At 31.2% G+C, this 22,692-nt stretch overlaps 1 protein-coding gene and 1 non-coding gene across 2 annotated transcripts; one reads left to right on the forward strand and one right to left on the reverse strand.

The window, feature by feature from the left end:
• Nucleotides 1-9,007: 9,007 nt before the first annotated feature.
• Nucleotides 9,008-14,056, reverse strand: LOC132622065 (metal transporter Nramp6.1-like). The gene is made up of 13 exons (XM_060336589.1): nt 13,763-14,056; nt 13,575-13,653; nt 13,406-13,446; nt 13,251-13,329; nt 13,030-13,134; nt 12,536-12,645; nt 10,955-11,136; nt 10,761-10,830; nt 10,356-10,529; nt 10,147-10,251; nt 9,914-10,045; nt 9,724-9,819; nt 9,008-9,610 (listed from the first exon to the last, which is right to left on the reverse strand). The coding sequence occupies exons 1-13, from the start codon at nt 13,877-13,879 to the stop codon at nt 9,293-9,295; spliced, it is 1,608 nt and encodes a 535-aa protein (XP_060192572.1). The 5' UTR covers nt 13,880-14,056; the 3' UTR covers nt 9,008-9,292.
• A 4,172-nt stretch (nt 14,057-18,228) lies between these two features.
• Nucleotides 18,229-18,300, forward strand: TRNAQ-UUG (transfer RNA glutamine (anticodon UUG)). Its single transcript has one exon. It is a non-coding gene; the product is annotated as a tRNA-Gln (tRNA).
• Nucleotides 18,301-22,692: the final 4,392 nt, after the last annotated feature.

Genomic DNA, 22,692 nt, shown 5'->3' on the forward strand with positions numbered 1-22,692 from the left:
CTTTCCGTGTATTCTTTGTATGGCTTCAAATATGGACCATTTCACAAAATTAAGTTCAAATCTGAATGTTAAAATACAGAAATTATGAAAAAATTTAAGAAAATATTAATAAATTACATTCTATTAAATATTTTATGTATAAAATAATTTAAAAGTAGTATACATATAATCGGGTTGGTTTGGGTTCGGTTTGACTTTTTTTAGTTAAAACCAAACCAACCCTTTAATGGTCGGGTTTTTTTTTTTTTCCAACACCAAACCAAATCAAACCAAACCACTAGTCAAGTTTTTTTTTCAATTTGATTCGGTTTGTCGGTTTGGTTTCTACAGCCCTAGTTATAAGAAAAAACTAATTAACATAGCATAGAGCCAAAGTCCAATATCCCGACCATCCATTTTGTTTATGAATATGAGTAGTAATAAGGCATTAATTATCATAAAGAATCTTACATATACGACATTTACCTCTATCGATTTTGTATACGAATAGGAGTTATGTTGTTTAGGGTATCGTCTTCTACTCAGCAATTGATAGTTTCATTAAATAATGATATATTAATTGAGATCAGCTTACGAAGACTCAATTTTTTATTTTTTATTTTGGTTTCCCATCCGGTGTCTGGTATCCGCATTGGGCCCGACTAATCCGGATTCGTGTCGTGTAGTCCCACATTGGAGGCCAAAGCACTCCCTAACAATAGTGGCTTCGTACCCAAAGGGGCTCGAACTCGAGACCTTGATTAAGGATGGAGTAGTACCAGTCACTACACCACAATGATTGTTAGTTCGAAGACTCAACTTAGTATCATAGGTGGGAGGGTAAGAAAAAAAGAAGGCTAATATTGTTGACATATTCAAAAAACCTTCTGATCTTCCTATAGAAACGTCACAACAGGCAAGTTCCTACGGTTCAATTCGCAGTCTTCTTAGATGTTCACGAAAATCTTTTTGCCTTACTTTGCTCATATAAGTACCTAAACTTTCAACTTTCTCTTTATCTTGATCAAAATATCCTTCAATTATTGAACGTCTTTTATACCTTTCAAAAACTATTATTCTTCAACAAAAATTACCAATTGGACAAAATTGTAAAGTTAAATCTTCTTCTGAATGTGAATTTACATGTAATTTTAAAACTAATCAAGTTCCAACTATTTTAATATAATGTCCTACCTATTCTTGAAGTTTCAAACCGTACAAATTCATGATTGGTAAGAGTATTAAACCACTTCTTACCACGGTAATGAATGGTTTTGTTGCCTCATGAAATTCTTTAATAAACGACTTTAGCAGCCATTGCGCGCACACGATAATCAGTTTCTACAGTTAAATTTTTGGTGAATTTGTGAAGACTTTTAATTTCGTAAACTCCCCTTTTGGTTGATAAAAGATCGTTTATAGTCATAACTATAACCAAGTGACATAAGATCTCCGGTTTGAGTATTACGAAGAATATCAATTTCAAATAAGAATTTTAGGTAGATACAATTCTATAATATAGTAATATTTTTGTTAACTCATAACATAAATGTATATAATTACAAATAATACTATTTAATATTTTTGCTACGATTAAGATTGACTGAGAATAACGTGCAATTGCACGTTCATAGAGACTAGTTATTATAAAAGCATGAATATAAATGTTAGTTGACCAAAATATCCTTGAATAATTGAACAACTTTTATACCTTAGACATTTTATCCCAAAAAATAGTACACTAGGAATTTGGCTTAAAATATCGACTAACATGAATTCGTATGGACTTCTAATACCTACCCACTTTGGCTTTTTATTCGGAAAATAACAATTACACAATCTGATTCCTTCTCAAAGAGCACTAACTTCATCATTCCATAGGGTTGGGAATTTTGAGCATGAGTTGTAATTACAGTCAAGTTTCAATATATTTTTGGATATTATGTCTTGCATATTCTTTAAGTTATCATATAAATTCCATATGATTTTTCGTTTCATTGAATTTTTTAATAATAGTTTTCAAACCATTGCTGCAGGCATTGAGCTTTCCAAGGGAATTAATTTCCTTGATTATATAAATTTTCTCTCAAAATGTATTCTTGAATTTCCAAAATATAGCAGTTCCACATGGTTTTTCAGCTATTTCTCTACTTTAAAAGAAAATATTGTACTAATATTTAGGCATCGGACTCGTGATCTAAAGTTTAAGGGTTCTTAATTTTAATCTTTTGTAAGTTACAGGTATCTAAATTAATAATTTGTATATATTTTATTATTTTAAAGATAATTTCAACGTCTGAATTAACACTACTAGGTTCGGCCGAACTCATAATCCACACTCTAGCTCCTCCCTTATATTCAGGAATTTTAGCTGATATTTAAAATTTGAAATAAAATATTTTTCCCACTTGAATTATATAAAAGGAAAAGCCGTTTGAATGAAAAAGGGAAATATAAAACACGAAAATACTTTTTTTAATGATTCACACCTTATTCTATTTTTCCTTAGCATAATATGCACCCTAACTTTTATTTCCTTACAAAAAAATCATAAAAACATGTTTTGTTTAACTATTTACAAGTGTAAACTAGAAAAAGCACAATTAAAAGTTGCCTAAAACTAATTACTATATATGTACAGAATATTGAGTTGGTACTCAATCTATCTTCTCGCACACGCGCGTGTGAATTAGGTGAATGCCCAAGCGCAAACGTACAGGGGAACATTGTAAATAATTAATAAAGATATACAGTAAAATCTCTCCATGACAATATTACTGGATCCGAAATTTTTTAGTTGTTATAGCAAATGGCTGTTGTACACCTATAATAACATTGACATTTAAATATTTTATTGTTATAGGTAAAAAAGATGCATAAAATCTAATTTTTAATCATCAAATTCTAAGATTAATCACACTTTGTATAACCAAGAGAAATCTTTTAATGATAGAAATATATATTCATATAATATTCTTTTTCATAAGTAGTGTATTAAAGTATCAATATATTTAGTCAAAATCTCTAGGCCTATTATTGGCATCTTAGAGATTCTATTTTTATAAACATGATTACTCAATATATTACCCAAAATAATAATAAGATAGTTGTTATAGAGGGGTAACTTTACAAAACATAATGTTATAAAGATGGTTATTGCTATTATAGGCGAGAATCCGTTATAAAAAGATAAAATATAATATAAAAATTGGTTCCGAAAAAACTTAATTACTATAAAGAGGTGCCGCTATATGAGGAAACCATTATAGAGAGGTCTAACTATATCTCAACACTACGGCTAATATATTAAATTTGAAAGTCAAATTAGTTGATGATTATCAGAAATATCACAAAATATTCTTTGGGACATTTTTATATCCAGAGAAATATTAAATGAATTATTTTCTATTACATTGATTTGGTTGATTTTGATAAGACAACTAAGAAAATAAATGAAACCTAAGATGATAATATCTGTTACACCGTTTACTATTTTATGTTATTTTAATCCATAAAAATTTCTATAGATACTTGGAAGTTGTTGCCTGTTAGGTTTTAACTATTAGAAACCACATTGAACAAGGTCAATTGACTGTTAGATACATTAATAAATTCTAATCAGTATTTTTTAATATTTTTATCAATATATTAAGTTAACTCTTTAATTAAAAATAAAGAAAAAATAAAAAGAAATTATGATGAGCTAATTAATGTGCCTACGCAGTATCCTTTTTTATTCGATTGGAAAAATTATTTGAATAAAAGAAATTTTGTAATTTATTTAGATAAATCAAAATTATATGAGGCTGTAGAGAATATATTAAAAGAGAAACTAAAACTTTTTATACCTTCAATCAAAAAAATAAAATGAATGAAAAAATAAACAGACCCTAAACTACGTTCATAATTTATATATCTATTTTGACGTATGTCCTTAATGTTGACATGCTATTACACCATTTTAAAACTGAATTATATTACTTAAAATAGATGAACTTTACTCACAATAAATATGCAATTGTGGAAGGAGCGAGGGAATGACATAGCCTGGTTGGCCTAGCTTTAAAAAACGGCTTATTTTGAAAAGTATTATTTCTAAAAGTGCTTTTTAAATAAAGTACTTTCGATAAGAAACAGCTTGTGTTTGGATAATTAATTCAAAAAATGCTTTTGAGCAACAATTAGTGTTTGACTAAACTTTAAAAAGTGCTTCTAATTGTATTTTCTCATAAGTGCTTTTAAAAAGAGTTCTTCTGGGGAAAAACTACTTTTCATAGCTTATGAAAAACAACTTCTGCTACTCCCCAAAAACACTTATTTTTTTCCAAAAGCTTGGTCAAACACCTCACTTTTTTCAAATACACACTTTTTAGAAAAAATACACACTTTTTGGCCTTCCAAAAACTTGGTCAAATAGGCTATTAGTGTTGATCGTCTTAACATTTACGTGTGAGGCACGTTCGTAGAGACTAGTATATGTAAAACTATGATATTTTGGGCCTAGTTCAACTCCAAAATCTAGATCCAAGTCCAGATAAGCAGATCATTAGTACATTCTCCAACCAATGTGGGACTCTAAGGGCAATTGCACAAATGCCCTATTTCAGGGGTGGTCTTTAATTTTTAGCCCTAAAATCATTGGTCTTTAATTTTTGCCCTTTAGCACTTTAAGTAATAAAAAAGTGGTCGAAAATACCCTGACATTTTGGGTTCGAACACAAGCAGAGTTAATAAAAAAAAAATCGCAAGGCAAGGTTTTCCTAGAAACTATGCCTATTCGGGCAAAGTTATGCCTTAAGGCATAGTTCTGTAGTATGCCTTTTTCGGCATAGTTTAGTAATATAACTTAATTTCCACAAAACTATGCCGAACAAGACATAGTTTCTATGTAACTACATAGAAACTATGTCTTGTCTGACATTAATTCTGTAGGATACTATAGAACTATACCTTAAGGCATAACTTTGTCTCTAATAGGCATAGTTTCTATGAAAACTTTGTCTTGCGAAATTATCTTTATTTACTCTGATGGGGTTCGAACCCAGAATCTCTGATTTCATAGATCAGCGAATAAGGGTACTTTGACCCACAAATTTACATTAAATGAGAACTAGGGGCAAAAACTAACTTTTTTTTGCGTGGATTGTCCTTCATTTAGGGTGGTCTTTAATTTTTGCCCTTCAAATTGGTGGTATTTAAGTTTTGTCTTTCGCTTAATACCCTGAGATTGTGGGTTCGAACCCAGCTTAGTGAAAAAAAAAATCGCATGGCAGAATTTTGCAAATCTGAGGGCAAAAGTTAAAGACCACCATTTTGAGGAACAAAAATTAAAGACCACGCCCAGCGAAGGATAATCCTGCAAAATGGCCAAAAACTAAAGACCAATTTGAGGGGTAAAAATTGATGATCAGCCCATATGAAGGGAAATCAGCCCAATTTTTTGGGACTCTTAACAATATAGAAGAACGATTGTCTTTGACATTGTCACCCCGAGATATATAATTGAGGAACGTTGATCGTCTTATCACAATTACTAGGAACAGTCCTTTGATAATTTTGGCTACTTTTTGGTTCAATCCACAATTTTAGCCAACAATAAGTCCTCGGTATTGCCCAGTGAGACATTTCGTCAACAGTTTTACTTCTAAAAATTTGACATCACATGGCATATGAACTTAGACTAGCAAGAATCTTTCCAATATCGATCAACAAAGTGAGGAAGAACGCAGCTCACGCCTCAAAGCTCCACCACTAAGATCCATAGTTAATTACTAGTGCTGATAAATGAGCAGATTAAATTGAATTTGAGTAAGAATTGTCGTGACGAGGTTCAAGTCAACCACCTCACAATTGGCTCCATCCATCAACGTCAGCATCCGGATGAAGGAATTTCTTATTGTTGGAAATCTTACGAAAAATACTTGACCAATAACACTGCACGGAATTCTTGAAGCTTGAGGCATGTCAATTAAGACACTGTCCTTAAGGATATTTCACCAGGTATTGGTGTATCCTTCAGGATTCAACAAGCTCTTCTAGTATGAAACTAAAAGCCAGAATCTAACAAAGATTATAGAAGAAAACCTAGCACTAAAGGAAAAGAAGAAAAGTCTCTTATTTTGTTTCTTTGTTTTACGGTCTACAAAATGAATAAACAATATCATATATAGGCTAAAGAAGTAAAGTTGAAGATATCTGTAATGAAACCCATAAAGGCTAATTGAATAGCCAGATTCAATTGTCAAAATAACGTTAGCATTTTTAATTCGGAAAAGGGCCAAATATACCTCTATACTATCGGAAAACGGTCAAATATACCCCTTGTTACGTTATACTTTGGATTTAAATATACTATTGAATCAAATATACCCCTCCTCCGTTAAAGTTGTCCAAAGTGGACAACTGCTCACACGTGGCATTGAGATTTTGGTGAGGTGGACGCCACGTGGCGTCCACCTCACACCCCAACCCATTTTACTTCCTCCCCTCACCTTCTTCTTCCACCACTATGCAACATATATTTGCTACCAAAATGAAAAAAACATAATCATATGAGTTTTTTCTAGAGACAGTAGAGTACAATTTCAATTTTGTGGATTTGGTTGATTTTTGTTCCCTATAATAAAGGTTCCAGGTTAGATTAATTGTGTCATATCTAGGGATTTTGCAATCAAATTGATTAGATTTTAAACATTTTAATGTTTCCCTGTTGATGATGTATAGCCTTGGATTTCATCAATTGGCTTGATTTGTTGTCGCTATTTGATAGCAACTCTTACAAAGTTTGCAGATTTGATTAATTGTGTCATATATAGTGATTTTACTATCAAATGTTAGACTTTAAGAAGAGCCACCAACAAAGAAATAAAAGCCACTATCCTCTTTGACCTTAACATCAAAGAAGTAGAGGAGGAGGAAAAACAAGGTGATATGACTAAATTGTCATCGTCGACACCAACAACAGCAGCGAAGGAAGATGTGTCTTCTAGCAGCAAGAAGGCAAAATCGAAGAAGAAAAACAACAACGATCTTTGGAGGAAATCCAGTTCGAGAAAAGATAAGAAGAAGAAGAACAACAACGGTGGTGGAAGAAAAAGGTGAGGGGAGGAAGTAAAATGGGTTGGGGTGTGAGGTGGCATGCCACGTGGCGTCCACCTCACTAAAATCTCAATGCCACGTGTGAGCAATTGTCTACTTTGGACAACTTAACGGAGGAGGGGTATATTTGAACTTGAAGTACAACGGCAGGTAGGGCTGTTCACGGTTTTGGTTAAAACAAAAATCAAACCGAAAATTTAACCAAACCGAATAAAAAAATTGATATTTGGTTTGGTTTGGTTTGATTTGGTTTTAAATTTTAAAAACCGATAATATCTTGTTTGGTTATGGTTCTATTAAAAAATAACCGAATAGATAACCGAACCAAACCGATAAATTATATACATAAATTTTATAATTATTTATATGTATAATATTAGTTTTTCATAAATAATTGTAAATATGTTATTACCTTTTAATCATTACTACTTATTTCACATAATTGTTTAAGGCCCATTTTTTTAGGAATATGTCCAAGGGGTCTTTAAGTCTTTTAACTCTTTAAGTGTTAAGTGTAAACCTACTAATAGAAGCTCACGTTAGAGTGTAATATCTTTAACTTAAATTTTTAGCCTTTCTTTGTCAGCCATTTGATTTTAGGTTTTTTTTTTTTTTCGAATTTATACCTTTCTTTTTTCTTGTCTGAATGGGTACTAAACTTCAAATATTTTTCATATGAAAAGGACAGAAGTTGTAAATTTGGATGTTCCTATAGAAGATACTTCAGTAACATCAGCATTTACTGCAACTCAAGCACATGAAAATGCCCTAATACTTCTTCCGTGAGTAATCCTCCTAAAAAGTAAAAAAGAACAACTCCTTGTAGTCGAGACCCTAGCCATGGGATAATGATAGAAAAACATCTGAAGTTTGAGATCATTACACAAAGTTTTTTTAAGAAAATGGGAGAATTGAGGGCAAAATGCAAGTACTGCCCTAAAGTTTGCGATCATTACACAAAGTTTTTTTATTTCAAATATTTTCATTTAAATTTTAGGTAGTCTTTATGTTTAATTAATATGTATGTTTGTAACAACAACTAAAAGCTCCTATGCTCTACTTTATTTCCAGGTATGTGTATTAAGATGACAAAAGTGGTGCAGCCACTAATAAGTTAATTTTTAGCTCTATATGTAATAGTTTAGCAACTTTGGGTAACTTGAGTACTGCACTATCACTAATAGTGAAAATGTTTCTATGATGTATCGTCCACCTTAAACTATAAATAAAAGTTATCGTTTGAACAAGAAAAAATACATGTCTTTTTCAACTTTTTAATGTTTTACTGATAAGTCTCATGGCTGCTAGTCATAAACCGAAAAAGCGAACCAAACCGACTATAACTAAACCGGTGGTTATTATTTTATTTGGTTTGGATATGGTTTTAGACATTTAAAAACCGACTAAATTGGTTTGGTTATGATTTTAATCAATAACCGACCCAAAACGAATCATGAACACCCCTAACGGCAGGGGTATATTTAGACCCAAAGTATAACGAGCTGTATATTTGGCTCTTTTCCGATAATACAGGGGTATATTTGGCCCTTTTCCGTTTTTTTTATTAGAAATAATGTCCAATAAAGGCCAGTCAATGGCCAAGTTAAATTGCCACAAACGATTTTGCAACAGGCAATTTTTCCATTATGAGAATCTGCCACTAAGGCTAATAAATTATAATCAAATCTTTTGTATTAAAGTCAATAAAAAACGTTATAGAAATAGTCCTTTTATTTTTGAGATAGTAAATAGAAAATAATATTTTTCTAACACTGATTCGCTGCCTTAATTATAAGTGTCAATTTTACCTATTTTACAGATTTAATTGAGCTCATTTGAACTTTTGCCATAAGTTCTTGTGAGAATTTTACCAATTTTGTCTTCTTTATGCAATTTAGGTACTTTCATCATACAATACAATAAATTTTAAGTAACAATAAAAACAAACATTAAATTTAAAATAAAAATACCTTACAATGAGAAATAACCATAAAAACAAGTTGTTGGAACGAAAGTTGCTACGACACAAGAATGAAATTGGATGTGCGAGATTTGATTGCTTACTCAAAGGGTGAACAGATTCAAGACTTGGGGTGACAAAATTGCGAGGAATTTGAAATGATACCATTTTGTCACCCGCAACACTGCTATTTTATTATTGGATGGACTGCACAATTAATTAAGAGCGCAAATTGAAATCTACAAAATGAGAAACTTATTGTGGCAGTGGAATATCAGCAAGATCCTCTCTATAAGGAACACGATCTACTAACTCCATACTGTTTGTTCCATTTTCCATATGGTGTTCGTCCTTTATTGGCTCGATGTAGGTGACAACTGTGTCTTTTCGAAACATAAGGTAAATCACTGATATAATGTATATGGCCATCAAGGGAAATACTACGATCCCAATGAACACATTTCCAACTTTAGGCAAATTGTTGCTTATGAGCCAACCCACGAAAGCTGTGGTGAGGTAGTAGATATTGATGCCGATGATGCCTAGTCCCAGAATCCACGAGATCACGATAATCTAAATGGTCAAAGAGAAATGAAATGTTAGTACTTAGAAGTCAGTTTGATCAGACTTTCAAAATCTATTTATTTTAAAAAATACGCTAATTAATGCAGAAATTTGGAACTTACATAAATAGAGTTCTTGTGTGGTCCCAACTTGGTGGAACCACTACTGAATTTGAGCAGTGGAATGAGAGCAAATGGAAGTTCAAAAGAAAGTATCATCTGAAAAATAGCCACACACAAACAAAAAAAAGTTATATTATCCATTTACAAGTATAAAAATATTTTTCACAAAGTAAAAGGTCATAAAATATACAGAAGCAATGATGATTAGCCTGCCAGCCCCTGATGGTCCTCCAATAATTGACACAAGAAGGCTTGGAGTAATAGCAATAAGCCTAGTAAACAAGTTCCTTAACCATGTCTTCATCTTAAGATCCAAGAATCCCTAATTCACACAAAAATATGATAGTTAATTAGACATTATTTACTACTCTAAAGACAACCAAAAGAAGCTCAAAAGCATATAGAATTTTCTTTTTTACTTACTTGCATGATAAACTGGCCAGCATAAGTACCAGTAATGGTAGAGCTTTGTCCCGAGGCTAATAATGCAATAGCATAAACAGTAGAACTTGATTTTCCAAGTACATTCTGTGAATTAATATTAAAAAAATTGTTAGTTTGTTAATTTGCTCTTAAATGATCACTTCCCAAGAGAAAATACCAAGTATTAAGTTAAGGGATTGTTGTAAAACCTTGAGAAGAAAAGAAGCAGAGTTCAAAGTAATGTCGCTGCAACTTTCTTTATTCTGTTCTGAAAGGTTATCAGTTCCACAAACAGTACCAGACACAGACACAACTGCAACATTGATTAGGAAGGACACAAATAGTGCAAACCCACTCTCAATCAAGAAGAATTTACATGCGTCCTGCAAAATTTAACATCAAGGAAATATAGGATTGCATTATTTTGGTGAAGAAGCAAAAAGAGCAATTGATCATTTAGAAGTATTTTGGTTAAATAAACAAAAATGTGTTTTCTTTAACGGTTTACGTATTTAACTGAAATGGCCACACAATTCAATGTGATATTAGAGTAGTCAGAGATCTTGAGTTCAAGTCTCATTGTCACTCATTATAAAAATAATTATTAAACTTACATTAATGCCACGAACTGAGTTTGGTACTTTCCTAGATAGCACAAGCGCCGAGTGAAGAAAGAGGTTGTGTCTGTATACAAAAAATAAAAAACCATAAACAAAGAATTCAAAATGCATCTGAGTAACCAAATTCAATCTTCATACCCAATCAAACACCCTGATATACAGAAGTTAGTAGGGGTGTGAAAACTTACGGCATGACGAGGGCACCTAACAAGGCAATAGCATCAGCTGTGGCTCCGTTACCGTTAAGTTTAGGAATAAACATTCCTTTGAATAATTCTTTAGCTGGTGGTTTCACATAACTCATTTCACCAAAGAAACATGCAGCCATTACGAACACTAGTATTGCTATGAACAGTTCTAACTTCCTCACCTGCATCCCCCCAAATACAGATTATTAGTAAAACATAAATCGAATAAAATAAGGACCAAAGTAAGTTCAAAGTACGGAAGTAAAGAGTAATTTACCGATCCAAATATAAAGAAAACTGGAAAAAAACAAGACGGGCAACTTTAGTCTAACAGTTGAAAAATAAAAATAAAAACTTTAGTCTAACAAGACAATAAGATGATTTGGATATTAATCAGCTATGACGTTAAATTCATTTTCAACTTTAGTGACGTGATAGAAGTTTGGAAGATACAAAAATCAAGGCTTCTTTTAGTTCATTTCGAATTCGAGAAGAATATTCTAACAAATAGCAAAGTTAAACCAAAAAGTAAGATTCTCAGCAATAGTTATGGAGTAAATACTAACAAAATATAGATATATTTAAAAAGTGACTAGGATACACCCAAAGATATAACGCCAATTAAAAAGACCAACTACAACTAGAGGGATTGCGTACGCATTCTGTGGTTTTAATTTTAAATATCATAAATAAATTATTTAATAAGTTTGATTGAACATATAAGTACAAATTTCAATTTACCTTCTATCTTTTATTCCTGCAGTCCCAATTTATGTGATGCCTATTTTTGTTCGTTTGTCCAAAGAGAATGGTGTTTTTTTTTAATAATTAGAAATAGTTTTAGGTCAAACTCTTTAGGTTAATCTTAATGAGATGATTTATAATTACATAAATATCAATAAATTATTTTAGACCATAAATTTTAAGTCTTTTTTTTTTCTTTTTTTAAATTCTTTATCCAGTCAAAAATACCTCAATTTAAATTGAGGGAGAGAGATAATAATGAATTATTTAGGTACATTATTGTCAAGCTCTCCCGAGAGGAGTGGTTGAGGTAATTGACTTGAATATTCACTCTAACTACCACTTAAGAGTTGAAGTTATTCCCTACACTTGGTTATGATTTCTGAATGGATATAAAAACATATTAAAGTTTGTACAATTTTGGTTGAAATTGAAAATAGAGTACGTTAAAGTAAAATTGTGATTGTATTTGAACATGAATTTTACTTAAATATTATGTGAAAATATGGTAAAAATGAGTTCTTTTGTTATATTTAAATTGTTGAATTCTCTTAACACGAAGAAACCTGTTAATATAGTGGCAAAGGAGATTTAAAAATTGTTTTAAGTCCACAGATTCAAATCCTAAGTGTGATATTTTAGAATTTTTTCAATCGTGTCGCACATATAAATTTCGTGACTCTGACGCTAGTCATGATACCAAACAAAATTATTCACAGTGTAAAAGTTAAAATATGTTCTTCTTTTTTAAAAATAAAAAATAAAAAAATTTCGTGGTCCGAGGGTGATTGAAAAAATAAAAAATGAAAGGGTCCAAAAGCAATTAACCAAACTTACCCCATATCTCTGCAGGCCGATGAACAGTAGAGTACTCACACCAGTGCAAAGAACTCCAACCCAAACAGGAATATGGAACAATATATTCAGAGCAAAAGCTGTCCCAATCACTGCCGGAAGTAAAACATAAATTATTAAATAATCAGTTTGATAAATAAAAAATTATTTAGATAAAGTGACAATGACCTTATTATACTTTATTGTTTAGTTAAAATATAGAAGCTTGCATATATGTCATATTCATGCATCTATATTAAAACTAATGGAATAATTCAGGTCTGAATTATTATACTCCATTAAAGGTAAGTTTAGTACAGAACACTATTGTGATAAGTAAACTAAACTTCTAGTATCTTACAAAAAGATTCTATCATTATTGTTGTACAGAAAATTATTAAGTTGATATAATTGGATCATTTCTAACCACTTCATCTTCCTTCATCTATTTGCATTTTTCTTAATTAATAATTAGTTAGAAGGTTAGAAAGTCTTGCCTTCGGGAATGTCTGCAGCTATGACAGCAATTTCAGCTAGCAGCCAAAGACAATACTTAACAAACCATGGGTATTCAGCCCTGCATAATTCTGATAAATGTTTGCCTGCAAAACAAAAATGGGATAAAAGAGCTAAAATAAAATTCCATAGGAATATGCAATATATCATATAATATAATATAATGTGAATGTTTAATATATTAATATTTTGACTAACTTACCAGTGCTTACTCCAAGATTAGCAGCAAGTGATTGAATAATAAGAGCAAATATCAATCCAATAAGAATCACCCAAAGAAGCTGCAAATTTTGGGTAACAATAAGATATACTAGTATAATATTTCTATTAGCTAGACCAAAATTTCTCATTTTTTACCTCATATCCATGACTTGATCCTGCTTGCAAATCAGTTTCCACTATACCATTAATTTTAAGATAACAAGTTAATTTACTTTTGAAACAACTATTAAAAAGAAAAATCCACATAAAATTATTTATGTGAGCTCCAAAATATTAGTCATGAAAAGAAATATAAGTGACTTACAATTTCCAGGATCAAGATACGCCAAGGAAACAAGGAAACCAGGCCCCACATATGCAAAGAAGTTTCTCCAGCCATGTTTCTACATAATTATTCACAAACACCATAATCAGTTAAGTTTTTAATATCATGAGAAATTTCAAGATTTTGTATTAAGAAAAATAATGAAAGGGTGAAGTAAATTAAAAAACCTGGTGCTCAATATTATGATCATTATTAGGATTTGTGGAAGAAGGTAATGGACTCTCAGTTACTGCTACAATTCTCTTGCTTCCTCCAATCACTTGGTTTTGCTGCTGATTCTCCATCCCTTTTTTCTTTTTTCTTTCTTTTTTCGTTTCTCTCTTTATCACTCACTTCGACTCCTAAACTCTGTGTTTACTTAGATGAGACTAAGATATGTATCCTTATTTATAATGCACTAGTTTGAACACATTCTTGTTATGATGTCAGGTAATTGAGAAGGCAAGGAAAGGTGTTTGAGATTTTTTATTTGTGGTGGGGTGGCGTGGGGGATGGGGGGTTGTACATAAATAAACAAGACTGTAAAAAATTATCCGTATCTGATAAATATGTGTATGAAAAATACATGTCTCACATTTATTGATTTAGTATAAATATCAAGTGCGAGTAACTCTTAGGATAGATCAAATTAAAACAACAACATAGTACCTGTCCAGATATATAACACAAAGGTATGCCATGAGGCATGCCATTTGGGTAAGAGAGAAGTCTCCTTCAATTCTCAACAACTTTTAGAACTTGATAATCAGGATAAATCAAGTGCAGGCATGTTATTTTTTAATTCATTCTAGTACTAAGTACTATTAATACTAATATTTTGCTGTAGTAGTGTCATCTTTGTGGATTGTTGTATCTGAACAAATGTTATTTTCATATAAAAATAGGATCTAGCCAATAGATATCAACAGATTTGCTGTAACTGTATAGGTTGAGTCTCCAATAGAATAAGGAATGCATCTTTGTTTTTATTTATTTACTATTTTTTCATTTTATTCTTTAAATTGACTCAAAAATTGCATGTTAACAAGATTACAGTTTTGGACATGGAAGGTGTAACATGTAAAATGCTGCCTCATTGTTGAGATGGAACATAATAAACTTTCTTTTTCCCCAAATACATTAATATCAAACTTTTCAAACCTACTGATAAATTTATTTTGAAGAAGTCAAACCTTGAAAAATTTTGTTCATGGTGTCGAACTGTCGATGAGAGAATAGAGCATGCTTTTGGCATGGCCCAAACTAGGGGAAGTGACCAATACCGAGCCTAACCTCTATCGGGTGAATCTATAGATTCTACGAATTAACGTAACCACATAAAATACTTTGTCCGTCTCAATTTATGTGACATTTTGCGCTTTGAATCAATTTGATTAATCTTTGAAGCTAAATTGAATTAGATCAACTCAATATTTTAAAATTAAAATTTTGATATTAAAAAACTATACGATAAGTATTATAAGTTGCAATTATTCTCATGTCAATTTGATGAAAAATATCTTTTAAAATATTGATCAAAGTTCACATAATTTGAATCTCGAAAAGTGAAGTACCACATAAATTGAGACAGTGCGCATGTAATAGAAATCCAGGCGTCTTCAAAGTTCAAACTGTCAAAAACATGTCCCGTACTATCATGCACCAATCATAACTTAAAGAAAAAAAATCAAAGAAGCAACAAGTAGCCTTAGATAGTAAAAACAACCCAAAAGAGAATAATCCCAACAAAGGACATTTTACATCATGTACTCAAAAAAATATGTATATGAACCATTAGGTCTATTACGGAGCATCTAATTAAGAGATTTGACAAAAGTGAAAGAGTGAAAAAGCAACCCATCTATGCAAAATAATCAAACTATATGCCTCCATTGAGTAGAGGTGGAGCTTAATTAATTAACACTGAAAGTAGAGGAGAGTGGCTAGCAACTAGAACTCTCGAATACTAGTATAATATTTCTCCTCTCTCACTGAAAGTAGAGGAGAAATAGTATACTAGTGTCTGGTATAATATTTCTCATGGGTAACAAATACTAGTATAACAACTCAAATGACTCAAATGCCATAAATTCTAATGTAGTTTTGTAGATATATGTTAATATATTGTAGTGTCTAGTTTACAAAAAAAAAAAAAAAAAAAAAGATGGCGCTTTAAATTTTTTGATAGGTATAGGCCTGAAATCCTGAATTGCTAAAAGGACAACTTGAAGGCATTTAAAACCTTTAATAACTAGCCACTAATTAACTCACAAGTCGCATGGTCGTTTAAAAAAATAAAGAGAAACTAGAATCTGCTCATGTTTGTCAACCAAAAGTTTACTTATCAAAGTGGCCAATGACGACTTTGAGACTACTTATAAGTTATACAGTTAGACTCAACTTTATATCAGAACATATTTTAGTCACCTTAATTTATGAGCAATCCAAATATGATTTGAAAATTTGAGGGAATAAATGGGTCATGTCTTTTCATTTAATTTGAGATTCAACTCTGTAAAAGAAATTTTGATTTTAGAAATCATCTTTCCTATGAACGAGTGTAAGAACTTAACTCTTTGATAAAGGTTTGAAACGCTACAAATATTCTGTTACATCATAAAGTTCTAGCGAAATTAATTACAATATGTGAACTCGATCTACTTTATCTAACTACTTCACTAATATTGTAGCTCTGCAGTATTCTTTATCTCATCAGGTCGAGACATAAATATCAAGCGGTGGAACCGCTAGGGATTCATCTGAATTTATTCCGCCTTCAGTAAAATCTATACTGTACATACAAAGTTAAAATTATTATATATATATATATATATATATATATATATATATATATTAAATCTCCTCGTTAATTAATTTCTCTGTATGTTTACTTTATATCAAATCTCCTTAGGAATTTTTTTTGGCTGTCAGTGACGTCAAACAAACCATGTTTTGAAAATTATAAAATATAGGAAAGGTCAAATTATTAATTTACAGTAAAACTAGTACTTATGTAATCAATCAAATTAAAGTGTCATACCTAATACATTGGAGAGGACAAATGTTGAGTCATGTAAGAATGTTAATTCCATAAAAATGGCGTGATAAAGACTCTGCCTTTTTCTAATGCATGACTGTTTTCCTTGCCGTTAGCTAGTTTGCCTCATTCCTGACGTCTACTGGCATTCTAATTTCTATGTTATCTTATTTTAGATATCCAGGAAATGGGGAAAATATAAATTAAAAAAAACTGGGCGAGATAAAGATGCCTATTTTAAATTAGATAAAGGTATAAAATCATTAACTAGTTCTGTTTTAATAAAGATGAAATAAGTTATTGGCTGATCAAGCATACAAGTTGCATTACCCATGGCGTGAATTGCTAAACCAATGATATTACTAAGTACGCCTAATTGCTTGCCGGCAGTATTATAGGAATTTTGAACTTCGGTAGTTCTATTTATATGGTCCTTTGTTTATTTTTAGTCTACTCCAAAAATATGAAATCTTTCTTTGCGTATAAAAGCGTTTTAATTTTTAACTTCTTATGTTACCCTTAATGTTATTTTCCAACACCATTGAAAGTTTTAATAATATGTTTAGAACAACAAGTTCTAACAGTTTTTTTGGTATGTGACAAAGCTTCTATTTTTATTTCTTAAACTCTATATTTAATACTGCTATATAAAATGAATGGATGGAGTTTACATTTCAGTGATTTGCATTTTTTTTCCTGTTGCACATTGTTCTCGCAAACTTGGGCGATGAGTTGTATTGCTACATTCAACATCACATGTTTCTTTAACATTATAGGGGGGTTGACCATCGTTAGGTTCAGGAATCAGCGATGCAGAAATTATAACATGCCGATTAATATGGTTAAATTAATAATAATGTCTATAATGTAGAAAGAGCTACATGTACGTTAATATAGTAAGTGATTACGTTAGTTAAGGGGGTTCTCATCTTTACATGCTCTTATCCAATTGCATATTCTGAAGTTTAATGCTGGCAAATCAAATTTTTGTTATGTATGTCTGATATTTGCTTGCACAAGTAATATATCAAACTTCAGACAAACTTTATAAAATCGGACGCGAATTTTGCAGCTTCAATCATGTATTTTCGAAATTGATTCCGAAGTGGTTCAACTTACAACAATTTATTCTCCCTGGTTGTGTCTAATTAGAAGGAAAAGGAGAAACAATGAGCTGAGGCAGGGCACATGATTTTACCTCACTAGTTATAAACGAGAGAAAACAACATTCCCCCTTACAAAACTGTACCTACCTTGAGTTTATACTTGCTCATTGTTAGTTAAACAAGAGCATCTATGAGTACTAAAATTTCAAAAAGACTGCAGATTAGAAAAGCAAACCAACATGGCCACTTGACTATATCCAATTAACTCATGTCCTAAAGACACTGACAGGTTGACTTAACATTATAAAATGGATTATTGATTTTAGTGGTTGGAATTGAAATTGATGCTTTTATCTTTCTGAACTTTTGTTTTTCTAATGTTACATAAGTTGTTTGGCAAGCACGGAATTAGTGAGGGAGTCAATTTTAGGGCATAAAAATATAGTTTTGAAATTGGGTCGTGATAAATTTGAAGCTTATAAAATAAAAACATTGTACGGTCCTGATGTGAGGTTCTATGGTGTAGTGGTTAGCACTCTGGACTTTGAATCCAGCGACCTGGGTTCGACTCCCGGTAGGACCTCTCTGCTTTCATTTTACATTTCTCTTAACAGCCTACCAAAGCAATCAATTATACAAAAAGAAGAGTATGTATGTTTTGTTTAGTTTTAATCTTTTTCTTTTTGTTTCAGCATTGATTGTAGACTATTTCTAAGAGCCTGTTTGGATGGGCTTATGCCTATAAGCTGCAACAGCTTATAAGCTAAAAAAAATAAGTTGGGGTAGTCTAACTTATTTTTTTTGGCTTATAAGCTGCTTTAGATAAGCTAAGTCAAATGGGCCCAATTATTTTTTTGAGCTTATTTTAAGCACAAAATGACTTTAAGCTGGCCAGTCAAACACTTAAAAAAGCTAAAAACAGCTTATAAGCAACTTGTAAGCCAATCCAAACGGGCTCTAAATCAGCATGGAAAAGAAGAGTATGTATGTTTACTTTTGTATGTTTTGTTTAGTTTTAATCATTTTCTTTTTGTTTCAGCATTGATTATAGACTATTTCTAAATCAGCATAAAAATTGCAATGACTATTACCGGTGTTTTCAAAGGCGTTTTTTGGGGCGGGTCTGGGGGCGAGGCGTACCAAAAACGCTTCGGGCTGCAAATGAAAGGCGTGGATTCATAGGGTGTACGCCCTAGAATTTGGGGAGTAAGTCCCTGGCACAAAAGCGTAAGCCCCGAGCGTAAAAGCGTATGCCCGGGCGTTAAATTTGATTTTTAAAATTTTTGCTATAGATTATGATTTTTATTATTGTTGTAATGATATTTGTACTTCATGTTTTCCTGTTGTAGCGATTTTTTCTGAAATATACAAATAAAAAAACAACTCTCATAGAAAATAATACTGTTATAAATAGTGTTTTAGAGGATTATGTCTGAAATTGATAGGATAGAGATTGCATAGCACTATGTTTCTGAAGAAACTTTATTCATTTTTTGTCATTGCTCTTACACTTTTTACCCTTCTCCTTCTTTTAAATATATAAGAAAAAACCAGTGCAAATATTAGTTGAGGGTGGGATGTATTAATAGGTGTGGAGATTGATGATGAAGATTTCATTTTAAAGATTATTTAGTGCATTATCATTTTTTGTGTTGTTACCTTTCTCAAATAATAATTGTAATTTTTTTTTTAATATTATTGGTGATTCATTTGTAGAATTTTAATGAAAATTTTGCTTTTGCTTATTTTTTTAGTAATAAAATTATAAAATTGAAGATACGTGATACATATGCCCTGTAGATCTATGGGACTTACGTCCGGTGTCTCGGGGCTTACATCTTGCCCCGTGCTGAATAAAACGTCGCGCGCCCCGCCTCTTAAAACACTGACTATTACTAGTCGAAAAGGAACTTAATTCTTCCTAGACTAAATCAAGTTAGTATCCCCCGGGGATATTGATGAGATTTACATTGCAAACAATAACAATAAGAACCACTCTTTTTACTCCCAAATAAGTTGGAGAAATATTTAGTGGTCGTGAACTTTTATTAAAATTTATCTCATGCCAGCATTATGCAACAAAACGAAAAGTACTATGAATTCTCTTTATTTTTCCAGATTCACATCGCAGAAATTTAAACAAAGCCTCTAGAATCTAGATTATCGACTCCTCTGTTTATTGTGTTACTAGTTTTCGACAAGTGCGTTGCACGTGTATATTATGCTAATCAGTTCAAAAAATTTAAAATAATAAAAATAATTAGAAAATATGTGATGAGTTATACTAAATCTAATTAAAGGCGAAAATAAAAGCTCAAACTAATGATTGTTGAGTTTATTCGATCCACTTAATTGTTTAATGTGAATTGATTAACATTTGAACCTACAAAATTGAATAAGTAAACTTTTAGTTATGTAAGTACGATGTGTAGTGAAATAAATTTTGATGTTATTTGGTACAAACATGTGATATGATCGTGTCTCACTCAAACACCTTCTTATAGATGATTTGGTGGTATAATTTCCATTATGATGTTTGTCATAACCCGAACTCTTGTTATGAGCATTAATATCATTCTTGAGAGTGTAACGTACAGTTATTCATATGAAAAAACATGTGCTGGAAATACAAGCTAATGTTGGGAATTTGACAAGAAGTTCGATACTACAATCATAACATATCATAAAATTTGCTTTCAAAGCATCATATGATGGAGAGAGCAATTTTGTGCTTTAACTATTTATTCCAAATTTGGTTTTCCAACTTTAAAAGTTGCTAGCATGCACAATTTGAAGAAATAAAATAAAAACTTAAATTCAATATGTGAACAAAGTGAAAATCTATATCAATAAATGTAAATAAAAGATTGAGAAAATAATTTATGAAGTCGAACATCTGTGATTCTTCCAAAATCATAAATAAGGTTAGACAGTTGTGCTTCCAAAGTTCAAGCTAACAAACAATTTTATGATTTGAGGTTGGAAAAGTATATAAGAGCATCTTTAGTATTACCACAAAGAGGAATAAAATTACGTAATTTGACACATGCAAATTAATTGTACGTTGTAAATGGGGAAAAATATACCATATGAAACCAACAATCTTCTTACTTGGGAAGAAGGTTTTTCCAATTGATAGTAGTTTTTTGTTAGAAGGAAGAGAAGGGAAAGTAATGTGACACATCATTGTACACCTTTTATATTTTGAAATGGAGAAGGTAAAGAGGCTGCATAAATAAATATTAGATTATTATTGAAAAGTGTAAGAACAAACGGACACATAATCTACATTATTATTGGGTTGTTTTGTTCAGTTATTGAAAGATGAAGGTGTACCGGCGTTGTCCATAATGGAGTAAGTATATGCACTACTATTTGCTTCTCATAAATTTCATATTAAAAGGACAGTCGAAGCATGTATTAACGTATGCAAAGTTGAGGCAGAAGGAAAACTAAAAGTTGCAATAATTAAAGCTCAGTCGATAGTGGAGAATGTAAGAGTCTTGCCATGTACATAATTTAGTGTAGTTGAAATTATACATTAAATTTAATTTTTTTTTATTAAAGGGAAATATGGTGAATTGATTTTTGATGGACATTTTCGTAATTTAACTTTAGGCTTAGAGCCTTCTCACATTTAGTATAACTAGTTTTTTGAGACATGTGTTGCACGTGTATTTCATGTTATAATTAATATAAATATTTTAAAACGATATAGATAATATAGAATAAGTGCGTAATGAGTTACACGAAATTTGAAGAGAGAAAATGTAAGCTCAAACTAATAAATGAACATATTTGATCTATATTTATTGTCATTGAACTCTAAAACACAATTTTACCAAGAACTGCTATTGAATGAAGTTGAAAAAAGCAATTCTTATTTAGCTATTGGTATCTTATGTATTAGTACTTCATAGAAATTTAAAACACTACCAAATCAGAGGAAATAGTCTCTTGATTCTACATTCACTCCCACTCTAAAATATTAAGATGGAGGAATCACGAGAATATCACCAAATGACATTGTTGAACTTGAGCAATAATTTTCCTGGGTTTGGGCTTCCTAAATACTGTGTGCTCTAAAAAAATTAAATTGGAGAACAGGGGATATATCAACAGAAGCTTGATAGTAAGACCAAGACTATCAAGCTTTTGTACCTAACACGTCGATAAATCTCTTAGTTTATAGTCACACTTCTTGACAATTGGCTAGAGCACATGTTTCTTTCCAAGCGAAAAGAAATCAGATCGTCAACTAACTAAAAAGCATAAAATTTGAAGAGATTAGCCATCTAAAGTGAAGAAGGAAAACAAAACACTACTCCTATCCTATTTATCATGGGTTAATATCACTAAACCATCTTATCTAGTTGGTACCAAAAAACAATTGAAAAGCAATAAAGCCGTCTGTTGGAAAGGAGTTCATTATATGCTTAGTCGAACGTGTTTTTTTTTTTTTTGGCATAAAGTTAATAAAATACATATTATCACTTAAATATATCCCCTAAATAGTAAGCGTTCAGTATAAAATGAAGGTTGAACTGATTTAACATAAGAAGAAAAAAAAAAAATTACCTGTCCAAACTCCAAATGATGCTAAGCAAAATTAGGCGTTGAGCAAAATAAGCCAAATGAGAAGATCAATAGTTTTATAGGAGAAAAAGGATTTTGACATAAAGAAGAGGTAAAGTATAAATTATCAGAGGAAGCTCAAAGGCCAAAAGCCTATAAACCAAAAATGTAAACCGACTATTGGTAGCTGAAATGGTCCTCCCTATTTAGTGATAAAATTACCATAAATGCAGCCTTCAGCAACTGCTAGAAGATGAATAATCCTCCACATTTACCCCGTTTAATGCAGCTAACTTTATCATTTGATATAAAAAAAATTAAGAGGATAAAATTGCAGCGAAAATTATCATTTAATAGAAGTTTCTTTTAAAGAATAAAATTGTCAATCAATTTCAGATGG

This window comes from Lycium barbarum, chromosome 2 (assembly GCF_019175385.1).
Source record: "Lycium barbarum isolate Lr01 chromosome 2, ASM1917538v2, whole genome shotgun sequence".
Classification (NCBI taxonomy): Eukaryota; Viridiplantae; Streptophyta; class Magnoliopsida; order Solanales; family Solanaceae; genus Lycium; species Lycium barbarum.

Coding starts and splice junctions, on each gene's coding strand:
- LOC132622065 (XM_060336589.1), bottom strand. CDS start 13,879: ATGGAGAATCAGCAGCAAAACCAAGTGATTGGAGGAAGCAAGAGAATT. Junction 12,646..13,029: donor AGCTGCAGACATTCCCGAAG/GCAAGACTTTCT, acceptor TACTTCCGGCAG/TGATTGGGACAGCTTTTGCT. Junction 9,611..9,723: donor CACACAAGAACTCTATTTAT/GTAAGTTCCAAA, acceptor TTGACCATTTAG/ATTATCGTGATCTCGTGGAT.